Here is a 21,205-nt window from a genome sequence, read left to right on the forward strand (position 1 = left end):
TGTTAAAACATACAATCCAGAACAATCTAAAGATTTAATGCAATTCCTGTCAACAGCATTTTTCACAGGACTAGAACAAACAGTCCTAGAATTTGTATGGAACCACAAAGACCCTGAAAATCCAAAGCAATCAGGAGAAAGAAAAATGAAGCTGAAGGTATCACGATTCCAGATTTCAAGTTATGCTACAAAGTTTTAGTAATCAAAACAGTATAATACTGGCACAAAAACTGATCAATAGAACAGAATAGAGAACCCAGAAATAAATCCATAGTTATATGGTGAATTAGTCTTCAACAAAGGAGGTATGAATTATCAATGCAAAAAGAAACTAGTCTGTTCAATAAATGGTGTTGCGGTAAACTGACATCTATATGCAAAAGAATGAAAATGGACCTCTTTCGTTTTCTTTCTTTCTTTCTTTCTTTCTTTCTTTCTTTCTTTCTTTCTTTCTTCTTTCTTTCTTCTTAGATTTTATTCATTTATTCATGACAGACACAAAGAGAGAGGCAGAGAAACCGGCAAAGGAAGAAGCAGGCTCCCCACAGGGAGCTGGATGAGGGACTAGATCCCCTGACCTGGGATCATGCCCAGTCAAAGGGAGACACTCAACTGCTGAGCCACCCAGGCATCCCAATGGACCACTTTCTTAATCCATACACAAAATAAATGCAAAATGGATTAAGAATTTAAATGTGGGACCTGAAACAATAAAAATTATAAAAGAAAACACTGGCAGTAATTTTTCTGACATGGGTCATAGCAACAGTTATCTAAATATGTCTCCTGAAGCAAGGGAATCAAAAGCAAAAATAAACTATTGAGACTACATCAAAATAAAATGCTTGCACACAACAAAGAAAACAATCAACAGCACTAAAGGAAAACATACTAAGTGGGAGAATATCAGTAAATGACACGTCCAATCAGGGGTTAACATACAAGATATATAAGTAGTTCATACAGCTCACCACACAAAAAAGAAGTAATCAATTAAAAATGGGCAGAAATCAGCAGACAACAAAAAGACATTAAAGGCATTCAAATTGGCAAAGAAAAAGTCAAACTCTCCCTCTTGGCGATGACATGATACTCGACATAGAAATCCCAAAAGCCTCCACCCCAAGATTGCTAGAAATCATACAGCAATTTGGTAGCGTGGCAGGATACAAAATCAATGCCCAGAAATCAATGGCATTTCTATACACTAACAATGAGACTGAAGAAAGAGAAATTAAGGAGTCAATCCCATTTACAATTGCACCCAAAAGCATAAGATACCTAGGAATAAACCTAACCAAAGAGGTCAAGGATCTATAACCTAAAAACTATAGAACACTTCTGAAAGAAATTGAGGAAGACACAAAGAGATGGAAAAATATTCCATGCTCATGGATTGGAAGAATTAATATTGTGAAAATCTCAATGTTACCCAGGGCTATTTACACGTTTAATGCAATCCCTATCAAAATACCATGGACTTTCTTCAGAGAGTTAGAACAAATTATTTTAAGATTTGTGTGGAATCAGAAAAGACCGCGAATAGCCAGGAGAATTTTAAAAAAGAAAACCATAGCTGGGGGCATCACAATGCCAGATTTCAGGTTGTACTACAAAGCTGTGGTCATCAAGACAGTGTGGTACTGGCACAAAAACAGACACATAGATCAATGGAACAGAATAGAGAACCCAGAAGTGGACCCTGAACTTTATGGTCAACTAATATTCGATAAAAGAGGAAAGACTATCCACTTGAAGAAAGACAGTCTCTTCAATAGATGGTCCTGGGAAAATTGGACATCCACATGTAGAAGAATGAAACTGGACCACTCTCTTTCACCATACACAAAGATAAACTCAAAATGGATGAAAGATCTAAATGTGAGACAAGATTCCATCAAAATCCTTGAGGAGAACACAGGCAACACCGTTTTTGAACTCAGCCACAGTAACTTCTTGCAAGATACATCCATGAAGGCAAAAGAAACAAAAGCAAAAATGAACTATTGGGAATTCATCAAGATAAGAAACTTTTGCACAGCAAAAGATACAGTCAACAAAACTAAAAGACAACCTACAGAATGGGAGAAGATATTTGCAAATGACATATCAGATAAAGGGCTAGTTTCCAAGTTCTGTAAAGAACTTATTAAAGTCAACAACAAAGAAACAAAGAATCCAATCATGAAATGGGCAAAAGAAATGAACAGAAATCTCACAGAGGAAGACATGGACATGGCCAACATGCACATGAGAAAATGCTCTGCATCACTTGCCATCAGGGAAATACAAATCAAAACCACCATGAGATACCACCTCACAGCAGTGAGTATGGGGAAAATTAACAAGGCAGGAAACCACCAATGTTGGAGAGGGTGCAGAGAAAAGGGAACCCTCTTACACTGTTGCTGGGAATGTGAACTGGTGCAGCCACTCTCGAAAACTGTGTGGAGGATCCTCAAAGAGTTAAACACAGACCTGCCCTATGCCCAGCAATTGCACTGCTGGGGTTTTACCCCAAAGATACAGATGTGGTGAAACGCCGGAACACCTGCATCCCGATGTTTCTAGCAGCAATGTCCACAGTAGCCAAACTGTGGAAGGATCCTCGGTGTCCATCGAAAGATGAATGGATAAAGAAGCTGTGGTTTATGTATACAATGGAATATTACTCAGCCATCAGAAACGACAAATACCCACCATTTGCTTCAACGTGGATGGAACTGGAGGGTATTATGCTGAGTGAAGTAAGTCAATCGGAGAAGGACAAACATTATATGTTCTCATTCATTTGGGGAATATAAATAATAGTGAAAGGGAATATAAAGGAAGGGAGAAGAAATGTGTGGGAAATATCAGAAAGCGAGACAGAACATAAAGAGTCCTACAATGGGAAACGAACTAAGGGTGGTGGAAGGGGAAGAGGGCTGGGGGTGGGGGTGAATGGGTGACGGGCACTGAGGGGGGCACTTGACGGGAAGAGCACTGGGTGTTATTCTGTAAGTTGGCAAATTGAACACCATTAAAAAATAAATTTATTATAAAAAAATTAAAATAAAATAAAATTTTAAAAAATTGGCAGAAGACATGAACAGATATTTGTCCAAAGAAGACATCCAAATGGCCAATAGAGTAAAAGATGCTCTAAGTCATTCGTCATCAGGGAAATGCAAATGAAAACCACAATGAGATATTACCTCACACCTGTCAGATGGCTAAAATAAAAATTTCAGGAAAAAACTAGCATTTATTTCTCTTGCCTTCGTGGATCTATCCTGCAAGAAGTTACTGTGGCCATGTTCAAAAAGGGTGTTGCCTGTGTTCTCCTCTAGGATTTTGATGGAATCTTGTCTCACATTTAGATCTTTCAACAATTTTGAGGTTTTCTTTGTGTATGGTGAAAGAGAGTGGTCCAGTTTCATTCTTCTGCATGTGGATGTCCAATTTTCCCAGGACCATCTATTGAAGAGACTGTCTTTCTTCCAATGGAGAGTCTTTCCTCTTTTATCGAATATTAGTTGACCATAAAGTTCAGGGTCCACTTCTGGGTTCTCTATTCTGTTCCATTGATCTATGTGTCTGTTTTTGTGCCAGTACCACACTGTCTTGATGACCACAGCTTTGTAGTACAACCTGAAATCTGGCATTGTGATGCCCCCAGCTATGGTTTTCTTTTTTAAAATTCTCCTGGCTATTCGCGGTCTTTTCTGATTCCACACAAATCTTAAAATAATTTGTTCTAACTCTCTGAAGAAAGTCCATGGTATTTTGATAGGGATTGCATTTAACGTGTAAAATAGACCTGCCCTACGACCCAGCAATTGCACTGTTGGGGATTTTCCCCAAAGATTCAGATGCAATGAAACGCCGGGACACCTGCACCCCGATGTTTCTAGCAGCAATGTCCACAATAGCCAAACTGTGGAAGGAGCCTCGGTGTCCATCGAAAGATGAATGAATAAAGAAGATGTGATTTATGTATACAATGGAATATTACTCAGCCATTAGAATGACAAATACCCACCATTTGCTTCAACTTGGATGGAACAGGAGGGTATTATGCTGAGTGAAGTAAGTCAATCAGAGGACAAACAGTGTATGTTCTCATTCATTTGTGGAATATAAATAATAGTGAAAGGGAATATAAAGGAAGGGAGAAGAAATGTGTGGGAAATATCAGGATGGAAGACAGAACATAAAGACTCCTAACTCTGGGAAATGAACTAGGGGTGGTAGAAGGGGAGGAGGGCGGGGGGTGGGGGTGAATGGGTGACGGGCACTGAGGGGGACACTTGACGGGATGAGCACTGGGTGTTATTCTGTATGTTGGTAAATTGAACACCAATAAAAACTATTTAAAAAAAAAAAGAAAAAACAAGCATTGACAAATATGTGGAGAAAACAGCATTCTTGCACTGTTGGTGGGAATGCAAACCAGTACAACCACTGAGGTAAATAGTGGGGAGCATATTCAAAAAATTAAAATATTACAGAGAAGAGGAAGATGACAGAAGAGTAGGAGGACCCTAGGCTCATCTTGTCCCACAAACACAACAAGATTATTAACCCACAAACACAACTAGATAACTATTAAATCATCCTATATATATCTGATTTCAACCTGAAGACTGACAGGACAAACTCCATAACGAAAAGGAAAGAAGACTCCTCATCAAAGACAGTAGGAAGTGTGGAGACATAGTTTAGGAGAAAAACAGATCCTGAGTGCTTCAGAGGGGAGGGGGCTGTGATTGCAGAGAATGGCAAGAAAGAGAGAAGCACACAGGGAAACACAGAAGAACATTTCTGCAGAGTTGCTGGATTGGAAAATGAGAAGGGATGAATTTCTGAGTTCCTGTAATTACTGGGAATTAAAGCCTGGAGTTTTAAAGGTCAGCAGGCTTGACTGGGATAGAGACTTCACTGCTCCTGGAGAGAATATAAACAAATAACATGGGGGCAGACTGTGTAGAAACAGAAATTTGAAGGATGCCTGCTTCACACAGTGGGGAGATTATTGGCTCTTCTCTGAGCACACCCCTGAGAAGCAGTGTTCATGGAGACTACTCTGTGGGACAAAGGAACTGACTATCAACATTTCTCTCCTGGCTATAAACACAGAGCCACTTGTAAGAAACAACACAGAGCTGATATTGACCACCTAACTTGCCTACACTACTCATCACCCCTATGCACTCTGGTGGGACTGTCCTTCTCAAGCAAGTTTGCCTCAGTCCCAGTGTGGTGGGTACCTCCCCCAGAAAACTGGGAAAAACCCCTACCCCTACCACATCACCCAACCAGAGAGCTCTGCAAGGCCTCAGTTCCCACTTTACAAGTACATCAGACCACAACTACTTAAAACTCAACACATTCAGACCAGGGACTAAACATTGCCCATACCTGGCAAGGATAGCCTCTGCAGATGCCTGGCCTGAAGGATAGAGAAGACACAACAAAAGAGCAGAGAGCACATAGCACATACTAGAGACACACACTGAGGTTCCAGGCCCTGGGCACTACAAGATTTCTTTTTCAAAAGACCATTACTTTCAGGAACAGGGCACATAAGTGGCTTTTCTAACACAAAGAAGAAGGTAGAGACTTGGACAGAATGTGAAGATGGAGGAATTTATCCTAAATGAAAGAATAAGATAAGGCCACATCCAGAAGTCTAGGCAAAACACATATGAGTAACATGACTAAGGGAGAATTTAAAGGAACAATCATAAGGATACTCACTGGGCTTGAGAAAAGAAGACATCAGTGGGACCTTTACCACAGAGATAAAAGAGTTTAAAAAAGAATCAATCAGAAACAAAGAATGCAATAAATGAGATTGGAAACAGCTTGATGCAATGAACAATGGGTTGGAACAAGCAGAGGAATGAATTAGTGACCTAGAAGACAAAATAATGGAAAATAAGAAAGCTGAACAAAATAGACAAAGAATTATGCAACATGAGAATAATCTTAGGGAGTTCAGGTACTCCATCAAACATAACATTCATAGTTTAAGAGTCCCAGAAGAAGAAGAGGGAGAAAAAGGGGGGGGGCAGAAAATTTATTTGAGGGAATAATAGCTGAAAACCTCCCTAATCTGGGGAAGGAAACAGACATCGGATCAGAAGGCACAGAGAACTCCCATCAAAAAAAAACAAAAAACAAAAAACAAAAAACAAAACAAAACAAAAAAAAAACAGGCCAACACCCAGACATATTGGAATTAAATTTGCAATAATACAGTGCTAAAGAAAAAAACCTTGAAAGTAGCAAGACAAAAGAAGTCCTTAACTTAAAAGGGAAGACCTATGAGGCTAGCTGGAGATTTCTCAACAGAACCTTGGCAAGCCAGAAGGGAGTGGCATGATATATCAAAGGAGCCGAATGGGGAAAATCTGCTGCCAAGAATACTCTATCCAGCAAGACTATCCTTCAGAATAGAAGGAGAGATAAGAGTTTCCCAGACAAACAAAAACTAAAGGAGGATACCGCCACTCAACCAGCCCTGTATGAAATATTAAAGGAGACTCTTTGAGTACAAAGGGGAGACCAAAAGTGACAAGGACAAGAAAGGATCAGAGAAATCTCCAGAAATAATGACAAAACAAGTAATAACATGGAAGGAAATACTATAACTATCAATAAATAATTTGAATGTAAATAGACTAAATGCTCCAATCAAAAGACATAGGATAGGGACGCCTGGGTTGCTCAGTGGTTGAGCATCTGACTTTGGCTCAGAGCATGATCCTGGAGTCCTAGGATCGAGTCCCATATTGGGCTCCCTGCATGGAGCCTGCTTCTCCCTCTGCCTATGTCTCTGCCTCTCTCTCTGTGTGTGTCTCTTATGAACAAATAAAATCTTTAAAAAAAAACAAAAAATACATAGGATTTCAGAATACATTTAAAAAACAATACCCATCAATATGCTGCCTAAAAGAGACTCATTTTAGACCTAAAGACACCTGCAGATGGAAAGTGAGGGGATGGAGAAACATCATTCATGCAAAAGAAAGCCAGTAGAGCAATAGTTATATCAGACAAACTAAACTTTAAAACCAAGACTGCACATGTCTTTTGCCCATTTCATGATTGGATTCTTTGTTTCTTTGTTGTTGAGTTTCACAGACGAAGACATAGACATGGCCAACAAGCAAATGAGAAAATGCTCCGCATCACTTGCCATCAGGGAAATACAAATCAAAACCACAATGAGATACCACCTCACACCAGTGAGAATGGGGAAAATTAACAAGATAGGAAACCCATATGTTGGAGAGGATGTGGAGAAAGGGGAACCCTCTTGCAATATGAACTGGTACAGCCACTCTGGACAACTGTGTGGTAGCTTCCTCAGAGTTAAAAAGAGAACTGCCCTACAACCCAGCAATTGTTCTGCTGGGTGTTTACCCCAAAGATACTGATGCACTGAAACCCTAGGACACCTGTACCTCAATGTTCACAGCAGCAATGTCCACAATAGCCAAACTGTGGAAGGAGCCTAGATGTCCTTCGACAGAGGAATGGATAAAGAAGATGTGGTATATATAGACAGTGCAATATTACTCAGCCATTAGAAATGACAAATACCCACCATTTGCTTCGAAGTGGATGGAACTGGAGGGTATTATGCTGAGTGAAGTAAGTCAGTCAGAGAAGGACAAACATTATATGGTCTCATTCCTTTAGGGAATATAAAAATTAGTGAAAGGGAGTAAATGGAAAGGAGAGAAAATGAGTGAGAAATATCAGTGAGGGTGACAGAACCTGAGAGACACCTAACTCTGGGAAATGAACAAGGGGTGGTGGAAAGGGAGGTGGGTGGGTGGTTGGGGTGACTGTGAGATTGGCACTGAGGAGGGCACTTGATGGATGGACACTGGATGTTATGCTATATGTTGGCAAACTGAACTCCAAAAAAAATAAAATAAAATCCTCTGATTCTGTATACTCTCAGTCCCTTGACCTCCCCTGGAACACCAATAAAAAATAAATTTATTAAAAAAAAAATAAAAATAAATAAATAAATAATAAAAAAGGAGAAAAAAGAAAATAAAAAATAAAACCAAGAGTGTAATAAGAGACAAAGAAAGACACTATATCACAATAAAGGGTACAATCCAGCAAGAATACATAACAATTGTAAATATTGATGCACTCAACATAGAATCACCCAAATATATAAAAGAATTAATAAGCATCATAAAAGAAGTAATTGATAAGAATAATTAATAGTAGGGAACTTTACCACTCTACTTACATACATCAATGGATGGATCATCTAAACAGAAAATAAACAATGAAACAATGGCTTTGAATGACACACTATACTAGAGGGACTTAACAGATATATTCAGAATATTCCATTCAGAAATATCAGAATACACATTCTTTTCAAGTACACATGAAACATTCTCCAGAATAGATCACATATTAGGTCAGAAATCCGGTCTCAAAAATACAGAAAGATTAAAATCATACCATGCACCTTTTCTGACTACCACACCGTGAAACTAGAAATCAACAAGAAAAACTTTGGAAATACAACAAATTCATGTAAATTTAACAACGTGCTACTAAATAATGAATAGATCAACAAGGAAATCACAAAATAAATTTTTAAAAGGCATGGAAACAAATGAAAATGAAAAAAAACACACACACAAAAAGAAAATGAAAACACAATGTTCCAAGACCTTTGGGATGCAGCAAAATGGTCCTAAAGCAAAATATATAACAATTCAGGCTTATTTCAAGGAGGAAGAAAATCCTCAAATAAACATCCTAACCTTACACCTAAAGAAGCCAGAGAAACAAATAAAGCCTAAATCCAGCAGAAGGAAGGAAATAATAAAGATTAGAGCAGAAATAAATGACATAGAAAGTGAAAAATGAACAGAATAGAGCAAAGATACCAGGAGTGGGTTCTTGAAGAAATTAATAAAATTGATAAACCACTAGCCAGACTTATCAAAAAGGACTCAAAGAAATAAAATTACAAATAAGAGAGGAGAAATAACCCACACCAGAGAAATGCAAACAAATATAAGAAAATATTATTTTAAAAAACCTATATGCCAACAATTTGGAGAACCTAGAAGAAATCAATAAATTTCTAGAAACATATAACCTAGCAAAACTGAAACAGGAAGAAAAGAAAACTAGACCTATGACCAGCACAGAAATTGAATCAGTAGTCAAACAATTCCCAACAAACAAAAGTCCAGGACCAGATGGCTTCACAGATTAATTCTACCAAGCATTTAAAGAAGAGTTAATACTTACTCTTTTCAAATTATTCCAAAACCTATAAGAAGGAAAACTTCCAAACTCATTTTCTGAAACTAGCATTACTCTGACACCAAAACCAGATACAGACTCCACTGAAAAATGAGAACTACAGGCCAATATCCCTTGTGAACATGCATACAAAAATTCTCAATAAAATACTAGCAAACTGAATCCAACAATACATCAAAAAAAAATCATTCACCAGAGTCAAGTGACAGTTACTCCCAGGTTGCAAGCAAGGTGACTTGTTTTTGCAAACCAATCAACATGATGCATCACATTACTAAAATAAAGTATAAAAGTGATATCATTTCAATAAACACAAAAAAGCATTTAACAAAGTAAAACATCCATTCATTTTACAACAAAGTAGGTTTAGAGGAAACATCTCAGCATAATAAAGGTCATATATGAAAAACCCACAGCTAACATCATAACTCGATGAAAAACTGAGAGCTTTTCCTTTACAATCAGGATTAAGACAGGGATGTCTACTTTCACACTTTTCTTCAACATAGCACTGGAAGTCTTAACCCCTGCTAAGACAAAAAAGAAATACAAGACATCCACACTGTCAAGGAAGAAGTAAAATTTCACTATTTGCAAATGACATGGTAGTCTCTTTAGAAAACACAAATACTCCACCAAAAAACTGCTAGAACTGATACCTGAATTCAGTAAAGTCACAGGACACAAAATCAATGTATAGAAATCTGTTGCACTACTATACAATAATTAAACAACAGAAAGAAAAATTTAGGAATCAGTCCCATTTACAATCACACCAGAAACAATAAAATAACTAGGAATAAATATAACCAATGATGTGAAAGATCTGTGTTCTAAAAAATATAAAATACTAATGAAGAAAATTGAAGATGACACAAAGAAATAGAAAAACATTCCATGATAATGGATTGAAAGAAGAAATATTATTAAAACGCCTAGATTACCCAAAGCAATATGCACACTTAATGCAATACTTATCAAAATACCAACAATATCTATCATACATCTAGAACAAAAAATTCTAACATTTTTATGGACCAGGAAAGACCCCCAAATACCCAAAGCAATCTTGGAAAAGAAAATCAGAGCTGGAGGCATCACAACTCCCGACTTCAAGTTATATTCCAAAGCTGTAGCGATCAAAACAGTATGGTACTGGCACAAAATAGACACATAGATCAATAGAATAGAATAGAAACCCCAGAAATTAACCCACAACTATATGGTCAATTAATCTTTGATAAAGAAGGAAAGAATATCCGATGGGGAAAAGACAGTCTCTTCAATAAATGGTGTTGGAAAAACTAGACATTTACATGCAAAACAATGAAACTGGATCATTTTCTTATGCCATACACAAAAATAAATCCAAAATGGATGGAAGACCTATGTGTGAGACATAAAACCATAAAAATCCTAGAGGAGAATACATAACAGTTACCTCTTTGACATCAGCTGTGGCCAATTCTTCCTAGATCTGTCTCCTGAGGCAAGGAAAACGAAAGCAAAAATAAACTACTGGGACTACATCAAAATAAAGCCTTCTGCACAACTCAGGGGACAATCAACAAAACTGAAAGGCAACCTAAGGAGTGGGAGCAATTTTACAGATGACATATCTGATAAAGGGTTAGTATCCAAAACATATTAAAAAATTTACACAGCTCAGCACCAAAAAATCCCACAAATAATCTAATTTAAAATTTAAAAATAGGCAGAAGACATGAACAGACATTTCTCCAAAGAAGAAATTCGGTGGTAAACAGATACACCCATGAAAAGATGCTCATCATCACTTACCATTAGGGAACTGCAAATCAAAAGTACAATGAATTATCACCTCACACCTGTCAGAATAGCTAAAATGAAAAACACAAGAAACAACAGGTGTTGATGAGGATGTGCAGGAAAAGGAAACCTCTTGCACTGTTGTTGGGAATTCAAACTGGTACAGCCACTATGGAAAACAGTATGGAAGTTCCTCAAAAGCCTAACCCTAAAAAAATAAAATAAAATAATAAAATAAAATAAAATAAAGCCTAAGCCTAACCCTATTTTTTTACAATTTTTATTTTTTATTATTTTTATAATAAATTTATTTTTAATTGGTGTTCAATTTGCCAACATACAGAATAACACCCAGTGCTCATCCCGTCAAGTGCCCCCCTCAGTGCCCGTCACCCATTCACCCCCACCCCCCGCCCTCCTCTCCTTCCACCACCACTAGTTCGTTTCCCAGAGTTAGGAGTCTTTACGTTCTGTCTCCCTTTCTGATATTTCCTACCCATTTCTTCTCCCTTCCCTTCTATTCCCTTTCACTATTATTTATGTTCCCCAAATGAATGAGAACATATAATGTTTGTCCTTCTCCGATTGACTTATTTCACTCAGCATAATACCCTCCAGTTCAATCCACGTTGAAGCAAATGGTGTAACCCTAACCCTATTATCCAGTAATTGCACTACTGCATATTTGCCCAAAGAGTACAAAAAAATACTAATTCAAAGGGATACACGTACCGATGTTTATATCAGCATTATGATAGCCACATTATGGAAACAGCCCAATTATCTACTGACTGATGGATAAAGAAGAAATGGCATATATATATATATATATATATATATATATATATATATATATATATTACATGGCCATAAAAAAGAATGAAATCTTGCCATTTGCATCAACATGGATAGAAATTATTATGCTAATTGAAATAAATCAGAAAAAGACAAATACCATGTAATTTCACTCGTGTGTGGAATTTCAAAAGCAAAACAAAGGAACAAAGGGAAAAAGTGAGGGAGAGAAAACAAGAAACAGACTCTTAACTATAAAGAACAAACTAATGGTTACCAGAAGGAATATGGGTAGAGGAATGGGTTAAATAGGTGATGGGGATTAAGGAGTGCACATGTGATGGGCACCAGGCATCGCATGTTAAGTGTTGAGTCACTATATTGTACACCTGAAATTAATATTTCCCTGTATGTTAACTAACTAGAACTTCAATAAAGACATTTAAAAACAATTAAAAATAGAACTATGCTATAATCCAGTAATTGCACTACTGGATATTTCCCCCAAAATATGAAAACACTAATTCAAAGGGATACGTGCACACTCATGTTTATTACAGCATTATTTACAATAGTCAAGATAGAGAACAGCTCAAGTGTCCATTGATCAATGAATGGATAAAGAAGATGTGGTATATGTATACAACTGAAAAGTATTCAGCCATAAGAAACAATGAATTCTTGCCATTTGCAACAACCTGGATGGAACTAAAGAATAAAATGCTAAGTGAAATAAGCCAGTCAGAGAAAAACAGATGCTATATGATTTTCTTATATAGAAACAGATATATAAGAAATGAAACAAATGAACAAAGGAAATAAAAGAGACAAACCAAACAAAAAATAGACCCTTAACTATAGAGAATCAAATGATGGTTACCAGAGGGGAGGTGAATGAGAGTATGGGTGCAATAGGCAAAGGGTATTAAGAATACACTTATCTTGATGAGCACTGAGGAATACATAGAATTGGTGAGTGACTATATTACTATATTACGCACCTGAAACTAACATAATATTGTGTATTAACTATATTGGAATTAAAATAAAAAATATATAATGCCCTCCAAGGTTGACCATGTTGCCACAAATGGTAGGATTTCCTTCTTTTTATGGCTGAATAATATTCCATTATATAATGTATGAATGAGACTAATGCCATCTTGGATAAATCCACCATGAATAACACTCTGTGACTTTAAGGCTTTTTTGAGCATAGCCCTCCCTCCCCATTCATTCTTTTTATCTAAACGCACACAATAGGGCAGCCCTGGTGGCTAAGCAGTTAAGCGTTGCCTTCAGCCCAGGGTGTGATCCTGGAGACCTTGGATCGAGTCCCACGTTGGGCTTCCCGCATGGAGCATGCTTCTCCCTCTGCCTGTGTCTCTGTCTCTCTGTCTCTGTCTCTCTCTCTCTCTCTCAATCTCTGTGTGACTCTCATTAATAAATAAATAAAAATCTTTTAAAAAATAAATAAACGCACATAATACCCCTTAAGTATATCTTTAGGGCATAACATCCTTGATCTGCTTTGACATATAACTATGGTATACAATTATTTCTCAAACATTTCCTCCATAGTCGTCTCCAGCACTACTTCCCAACCACTCAGGCTATAAAAGCAGATCTTAGAGGAGGTGGAGTTTACAGAGATGAACTCATTTTGCAGCCACCCAAGACAAACTTCTGTCCATAAGTCACTTTAATAAGCCATTTTTGTGAAGGTGCAATTACTAGCTTTTTTCTTCCTTCATACAGTTCTTTTGGCCTTTGTAGGTCATTTTGCATATATCTCCCCATCATGGAACATATACATATGTGCACCACATTTTCTTTATCCACCTATCGATGGACACCTAGGTTGTTTCCATATATGGACTATTTTGAAAAATGTTACAATGAACATGGGAGTGCAAATATATCTTTGAGATATATGTATATAAGCATCTAAACTACTTAAAATAAAAGCCAAACATAATTTTTAACACAACCATAAAGAGAATTAGTGGTTAAACCCCATATATCTGAGAAAGAAATGGATTCCTCCAAAACCAATTAGAAGGTTTATTCTGAAAACCTAAGACAGTAATCAAAACTTTCTCTGAAATGATTCAAGAATGGGACAAAGATGTTATTGATATAATGTATACAGGTATAACATAGGAAACCCTGAAAAGTGTCCATTACTTTATCTGATCCTCAGAAAGCCCTTGTGATGTAACTAGGGTAACATTTCTCTAAATTGATAGATGATAAAATCAAGGCCTAGAAATGGAAAGACACACAACAAGGTCCCATCATGGAGACATTTATTAAACCAACTTGAGACCTCAGATTGGGATTGTGACTCACTTTTATTGTCTTTATGAAGGAGGTGGATTAGAAGATTTCTACATTTCATTCCAGATTGAAACCAATGATTTATGACAATACTATGATCCTTCCTTTTTAAACCAGAGAAAAGTTAAAATCATTGATATTCCCGGTAGGAGTGAAACCATGTAATGATTGTCCTTCTCTTATTGACTAACCTCAGTAAGCATAATACCCTCCAGTTGAATCCATGTCGAAGCAAATGGTGGGTATTCATCATTTCTTATGGCTGAGTAATATATACCACATCTTCTTTATCCATTCATCTTTCAATGGGCACCAAGGTTCCTTCCACGGTTTTGCTATTGTGGACATTGCTGCTATAAACATTGGGATGCAGGTGTCTCAGCTTTTCACTGCATCTGTATCTTTGGGGTAAATCCCAGTAGTGCAATTGCTGGGTCGCAGGGTAACTCTATTTTTAACTCTTTGGGGAACCTCCTCACAGTTTTCCAGAGTGGCTGTACCAGTTCACATTCCCACCAACAGTGTAAGAGGGTTCCCCTTTCTCCACATCCTCTCCAACATTTGTTGTTTCCTATCTTGTTAATTTTCACCATTCTCATTGGTATGAGGTGATATCTCATTGTGGTTTTGATTTATATTCCTTGATAGCAAGTGATGCAGAGCATTTTCTCATGTGCTTGTTGGCCATGTGTATGTCTTCTTTGGTGAAATTTCTGTTTATGTCTTTTTTAAAAATAGTGAAAGGGATTATAGGAATGAAGAGAAAATGAGTGGGAAAATTAGAGGGTGACAAAACTTGAGAGACTCCTAACTCTGGGAAATGAACAAGGGGTAGTGGAAGCGGAGGTGGGTGGGGAGATGGGGTGACTGGGTGACGGGCACTGAGGGGGGCACTTGATGGGATGAGCACTGGGTGTTATACTATATGTTGGCAAATCAAACTCCAATAAAAAATATACGTATAAAAAAAAGAAAATATTTTAACAAATCATTGATATTTGTTTGGAGTGATTAAGGGACTGTATCAATAATTATTTTCTAAAATATGATATCTAAAAATAATTTATTGTTCTTTTTTTACGAAAAAATATTTTCAGTTAAAAAACAACTTACTTTCCAAAATAAGAATGAAGCAGTGTTTTGTTTCTCCATAATTTTAAGAATTATTTATACTTGAGTTTTGGCTTTGGGAGCTGATATCATCTTCTTTATCCATTCATCTGTAGATGGACATCTGAGCTCTTTCCATAGTCTGCTATTGTGGACATTTCTCTATAAACATTGGGGTGCTGATGCCCATTCGGATCACTACGTGTGTATCTTTGGGGTAAATACTATTAAGTACAGCAGTTGCTGGGTCACAGGGTAGCTCTATATTTAACTCTTTGAGGAACCCCCACACTGTTTTTCAGAGTAGCTGTACAAGCTTGCATCCCTACCAACAGTGCAAGAGGGTTCCCCTTTCTCCAAAGCCTCATAAAAGTTTGTTGTTTCCTGTCTTGTTAACTTTAGCCTTTCTGACTGGTGTGAGGCGGTATCTCATTGTGGTTTGAATTTGTATTTCCCTGATAGCAAGTGATGTGGAGCATTTTTTCATGTGTCTGTTGGCCATTTGCTTGTCTTATTTGGAGAAATGTCTGTCCATGTCTTCTGGCCATTTCATGACTGGATTGTTTATTTCTTGGGCATGGAGTTTGAGAAGTTCTTTATAGATCTTGGATACTAGCCCTTTATCTGATATTTCATTTGCAAATATCCTCTCCCATTCCATAGGCTGTCTTTTACTTTATTGATTGTTTCCTTTGCTGTGCAGAAGACTTTATCTTGATGAAGTCCCAATAGTTCATTTTTACTTTTGTTTCCCTTGGCTTTGGAGACGTGTCTAGCAAGAAGTTGCTGTGGCCAGGGTCCTCAGAGAGGCTGCTGCCTGTGTTCTCCTCTAGGATTTTGATGGCTTCTTGCCTCACATTTAGATCTTTCAACCATTTTGAGTTTATCTTTGTGTATGGTGTAAGAGAATTGTCCAGTTTCATTATTCTGCATGTGGCTGTCCAATTTGCCCAACACCATTTATTGAAAACACTGTCCATTTTCCATTGGCTTTTCTTTCTTGCTTTGTGAAAGATTAGTTGACATTGAGTTTATTTTCCTTTGTTTTGTTTTTTTAATATTTTATTTATTTACTCATGAGAAACAGAGGGACAGAGACACAGGTGGAGGGAGAAGCAGGCTCCATGCAGGGAGCCTGACATGGGACTCGATCCTGGGTCTCCAGGATCAGGCCCTGGGCTGAAGGCAGTGCCAAACCACCAAGCCACCTGGGCTGCCTGACCATAGAGTTTAGTGTCTATTTTTGGCTTCTCTATTCTGTTCCATTGAGCTATGTGTCTGTTTTTGTGCCTGTACCATATTGTTTTGATGATCACAGCTTTGTAATACAGCTTGGAACCCAACATTGAGATCCCACCAGCATTGGTTTTCTTTTTCAATACTCCTCTGGCTATATGGGGTCTTTTCTCATTTCATTCAAGTTTTGGGACTATTTGTTCCAGCTTTCTGAAAAATGCTGATGAGATTTTGACAGGAATTGCATTAAATATGTAGATTGCTCTGGGTAGTATGGACATTTTAACAATACTTGTTCTTATAATCCATGAACATGCAGTGTCTTTCCATTTCTTTGTATCTTCCTCAATTTCTTTCATAAGTGTTCTGTAGTTTCTAGAGTACAGATCCTGGTTAGGTTTATTCCTAGGTATCTTGTACATATTCTTGAAAACATTCCCATAATCAATATGAAAGACATTTTCATCATCCCCAAAGATACCAGTTGTCCCCTTTTTTGTTTTGTTCTGTTTTAATTATTTTTTATTTTAAATTCAATTTGCCAATATATAGTCTGACACTCAATCCTCATCACTTCACATTCCCTCCTTAATGCACATCACCCAGTTACGCCAACCCCCACCTTTCAATGTACTGCTGGATCCAATTGGCTAGTATCTTGGTGAAAATTTGAGCATTCATATTCATCAGGGTTATTGGTCTGTAATTCTCCTTTTGGTGGGGTCCATTTTTTTTATATAATAAATTTATTTTTATTGGTGTTCAATTTACCAACATACAGAATAATACCCAGTGCTCATCCCGTCAAGTGCCCCCCTCAGTGCCCGTCACCCATTCACCCCCACCCCCTGCCTTCCTCCACTTCCACCACCCCTAGTTCATTTCCCAGAGTTAGGAGTCTTTATGTTCTGTCTCCCTTTCTAATATTTCCCACACATTTCTTCTCCCTTCCCTTATATTCCCTTTCACTATTATTTATATTCCCCAAATGAATGAGAACATATAATGTTTGTCCTTCTCCGATTGACTTACTTCACTCAGCATAATACCCTCCAGTTCCATCCACGTTGAAGCAAATGGTGGGTATTTGTCGTTTCTAATGGCTGAGTAACATTCCATTATATACATAAACCACATCTTCTTTATCCATTCATCTTTCAATGGAACCAAGGCTCCTCCCACAGTTTGGCTATTGTGGACATTGCTGCTATAAACTACGGGGTGAAGGTGTCCCGGCGTTTCATTGCATCTGTATTTTGGGGGTAAATCCCCAACAGTGCAATTGCTGGGTTGTAGGGCAGGTCTATTTTTAACTCTTTGAGGAACCTCCACACAGTTTTCCAGAGTGGCTGGATCATTTCACATTCCCACCCACAGTGTAAGAGTGTTCCCTTTTCTCCGCATCCTCTCCAAAATTTGTGGTTTCCTGCCTTGTTAATTTTCCCCAGTCTCACTGCTGTGAGGTGGTATCTCACTGTGGTTTTGATTTGTATTTCCCTGATGGCAAGTGATGCAGACCATTTTCCCATGTGCATGTTGGCCATGTCTATGTCTTCCTCTGTGACATTTCTGTTCAGGTCTTTTGCCCGTTTTATGATCGTATTCTTTGTTTCTTTGTTGTTGACTTTAATAAGTTTTTTACAAATCTTGGAAACTAGCCCTTTATCTGATAGGTCATTTGCAAATATCTTCTCCCATTCTGTAGGTTGTCTTTTAGTTTTGTTGACTGTATCCTTCACTGTGCAAAACCTTCTTATCTTGATGAAGTCCCAATAGTTCATTTTTGCTTTTGTTTCTTTTGCCTTTGTGGATGTATCTTGCAAGAAGTTACTGTGGCTGAGTTCAAAAAGGGTCTGTGTTCTCCTCTAGGATTTTGATGGAATCTTGTCTCACATTTAGATCTTTCAACCATTTTGAGTTTATCTTTGTGTATGGTGAAAGAGAGTGGTCCAGTTTCATTCTTCTGCATGTGAATGTCCAATTTTCCCAGCACCATTTATTGAAGAGACTGGCTTTCTTCCAGTGGATAGTCTTTCCTGCTTTATTGAATATTAGTTGACCATAAAGTTGAGGGTCCACTTCTGGGTTCTCTATTCTGTTCCATTGATCTATACGTCTGTTTTTGTACCAGTACCACACTGTCTTGATGACCAGAGCTTTGTAGTACAACCTGAAATCTGGCATTGTGATGCCCCCAGATATGGTTTTTTTTTAAATTCCCCTGTCTATTTGGGGTCTTCTCTGATTCCACACAAATCTTAAAATAATTTATTCTAACTCTCTGAAGAAAGTCCATGGTATTTTGATAGGGATTGCATTAAACGTGTAAATAGCCCTGGGTAACATTAACATTTTCACAATATTAATTCTGCCAATCCATGAGCATGGAATATTTTTGCATCTCTGTGTCTTCCTCAATTTCTTTCAGAAGTGTTCTATAGTTTTTAGGGTATAGATCCTTGACTTCTTTGGTTAGGTTTATTCCTAGGTATCTTATGCTTTTCGGTGCAATTGTCAATGGGACTGACTCCTTAATTTCCCTTTCTTCAGTCTCATTGTTAGTGAATTGAAATGCCACTGACTTCTGGGCATTGATTTTGTATCCTGCCACGCTGCCAAATTGCTGTTTGAGTTCTAGCAATCTTGGGATGGAGGCTTTGGGTTTTCTATGTAGAGTACCATGTCATTGATGAAGAGGGAGAGTTTGCCAATTTGAATGCCTTTAATGTCTTTTTGTTGTATGATTGCTGAGGCTAGGAATTCCAGTAAAATGTTGAATATCAGTGGTGAGAGTGGACATCCCTGTCTTGTTCCTGATCTTAGGGGAAAGGATCCCAGTGCTTCCCCATTGAGAATGATATTTCCTGTGCACTTTGCGTAGATGACTTTTAAGATGTTGAGGAATGTTCCCTCTATCCCTACACTCTGAGGAGTTTTGATCAAAAATGGATGCTGTATTTTGTCAAATGCTTTCTCTGCATCTAATGAGAGGATCATATGGTTCTTGGTTTTTCTCTTGCTGACATGATGAATCACATTGAGAGTTTTACGAGTGTTGAACCAGCCTTGTGTCCCAGGAATAAATCTCACTTTGTCATGGTGAATAATTTTCTTAAAGTACTGTTGGATCCTATTGGCTAGTATCTTGTTGAGAATTTTTGCATCCATGTTCATCAGGGATATTGGTCTATAATTCTCCGTTTTGGTCGGGTCTTTGCCTGGGTGGAATTAAGGTGATGCTGGCCTCATAGAATGAATTTGGAAGTACTCCATCTCTTTCTATCTTTCCAAATAGCTTTAGTAGAATAGGTATGGTTTCTTCTTTAAACGTTTGATAGAATTCCCCTGGGAAGCCATCTGGCCCTGGACTCTTGTGTCTTGGGAGGTTTTTGATGACTGCTTCAATTTCCTTCCTTGTTATTGGCCTGTTCTGGTTTTCTATTCCTTCCTGTTCCAGTTTTGGTAGTTTGTGGTTTCCCAGAAATGCATCTATTTCTGCTTGATTGCCTAATTTATTGGCGTATAGCTGTTCATAATATGTTTTTAAAATTGTTTGTATTTCCTTGGTGTTGGGAGTGATCACTCCTTTCTCATTCATGATTTTATTAATTAGAGTCTTCTCTCTCTTCTTTTTAATAAGGCTGGCTAATGGTTTATCTACCTTATTAATTCTTTCAAAGAACCAACTCCTGGTTCTGTTGATCTGTTCCACAGTTCTTCTGGTCTCGATCATTGAGTTCTGCTCAAATCTTTTTAACTCTCTTCTTCTGCTGGGCATTGGGTTCATTTGCTGTTTTTTCTCTAGCTTCTTTAGGTGTAAGGTTAGCTTTTCTGTTTGAGTTCTTTCCAGGTTTTGAATGGATGCTTGTATTGCGATGTATTTCCCCCACAGGACTGCTTCTGCTGCATCCCAAAGATATTGAACGGTTGTATCTTCATTCTCATTAATTTCCATGAATCTTTTTAATTCTTCCTTAATTTCCTGGTTGACCCTTTCATCTTTTAGCAGGATGGTCCTTAACCTCCACGTGTTTAAGGTCCTTCCAAACTTCTTGTTGTGATTTAGTTCTAATTTCAAGGCATTATGGTCTGAGAATATGCAGGGGACGATGCCAATATTTTGGTATCGGTTCAGACCCGATTTGTGACCCATTATGTGGTCTATTCTGGAGAAAGTTCCATGTGCACTTGAGAAGAATGTGTATTCAGTTGAGTTTGGATGTAAAGTTCTGTAGATATCTGTGAAATCCATCTGGTCCAGTGTATCATTTAAAGCTCTCGTTTCTTTGGAGATGTTGTGTTTAGAAGACCTATCGAGTGTAGAAAGCGCTAGATTGAAGTCACCAAGTATAAGTGTATTATTATCTAAGTATGTCTTAACTTTGGTTATTAATTGACTGATATATTTGGCAGCTCCCACATTCGGGGCATATATATTGAGGATTGTTAACTCCTCTTGATGGATAGATCCTTTAAGTATGATATAGTATCCCTCTTCATCTCTCACTACAGTCTTCGGGGTAAATTTTAGTTTATCTGATATAAGGATGGCTACCCCTGCTTTCTTTTGAGGACCATTTGAATGGTAAATGGTTCTCCAACCTTTTATTTTCAGGCTGTAGGTGTCCTTCTG

The 21,205-nt window shown here is 37.7% G+C and overlaps 1 protein-coding gene across 1 annotated transcript in view; it reads right to left on the minus strand.

The window, feature by feature from the left end:
- SERPINA7 (serpin family A member 7) overlaps positions 1-21,205 on the minus strand; it is an 89,471-nt gene that overhangs the window by 14,016 nt on the left and 54,250 nt on the right. The window contains exon 6 of the mRNA XM_072743321.1: positions 10,745-10,787. Within this exon, the coding sequence (XP_072599422.1) occupies positions 10,745-10,755 (11 nt within the window). The 5' untranslated portion in view covers positions 10,756-10,787. The remainder of the gene's footprint in view (positions 1-10,744; positions 10,788-21,205) is intronic.

The sequence above is a fragment of the Vulpes vulpes genome, chromosome X (assembly GCF_048418805.1).
Source record: "Vulpes vulpes isolate BD-2025 chromosome X, VulVul3, whole genome shotgun sequence".
Classification (NCBI taxonomy): domain Eukaryota; kingdom Metazoa; phylum Chordata; class Mammalia; order Carnivora; family Canidae; genus Vulpes; species Vulpes vulpes.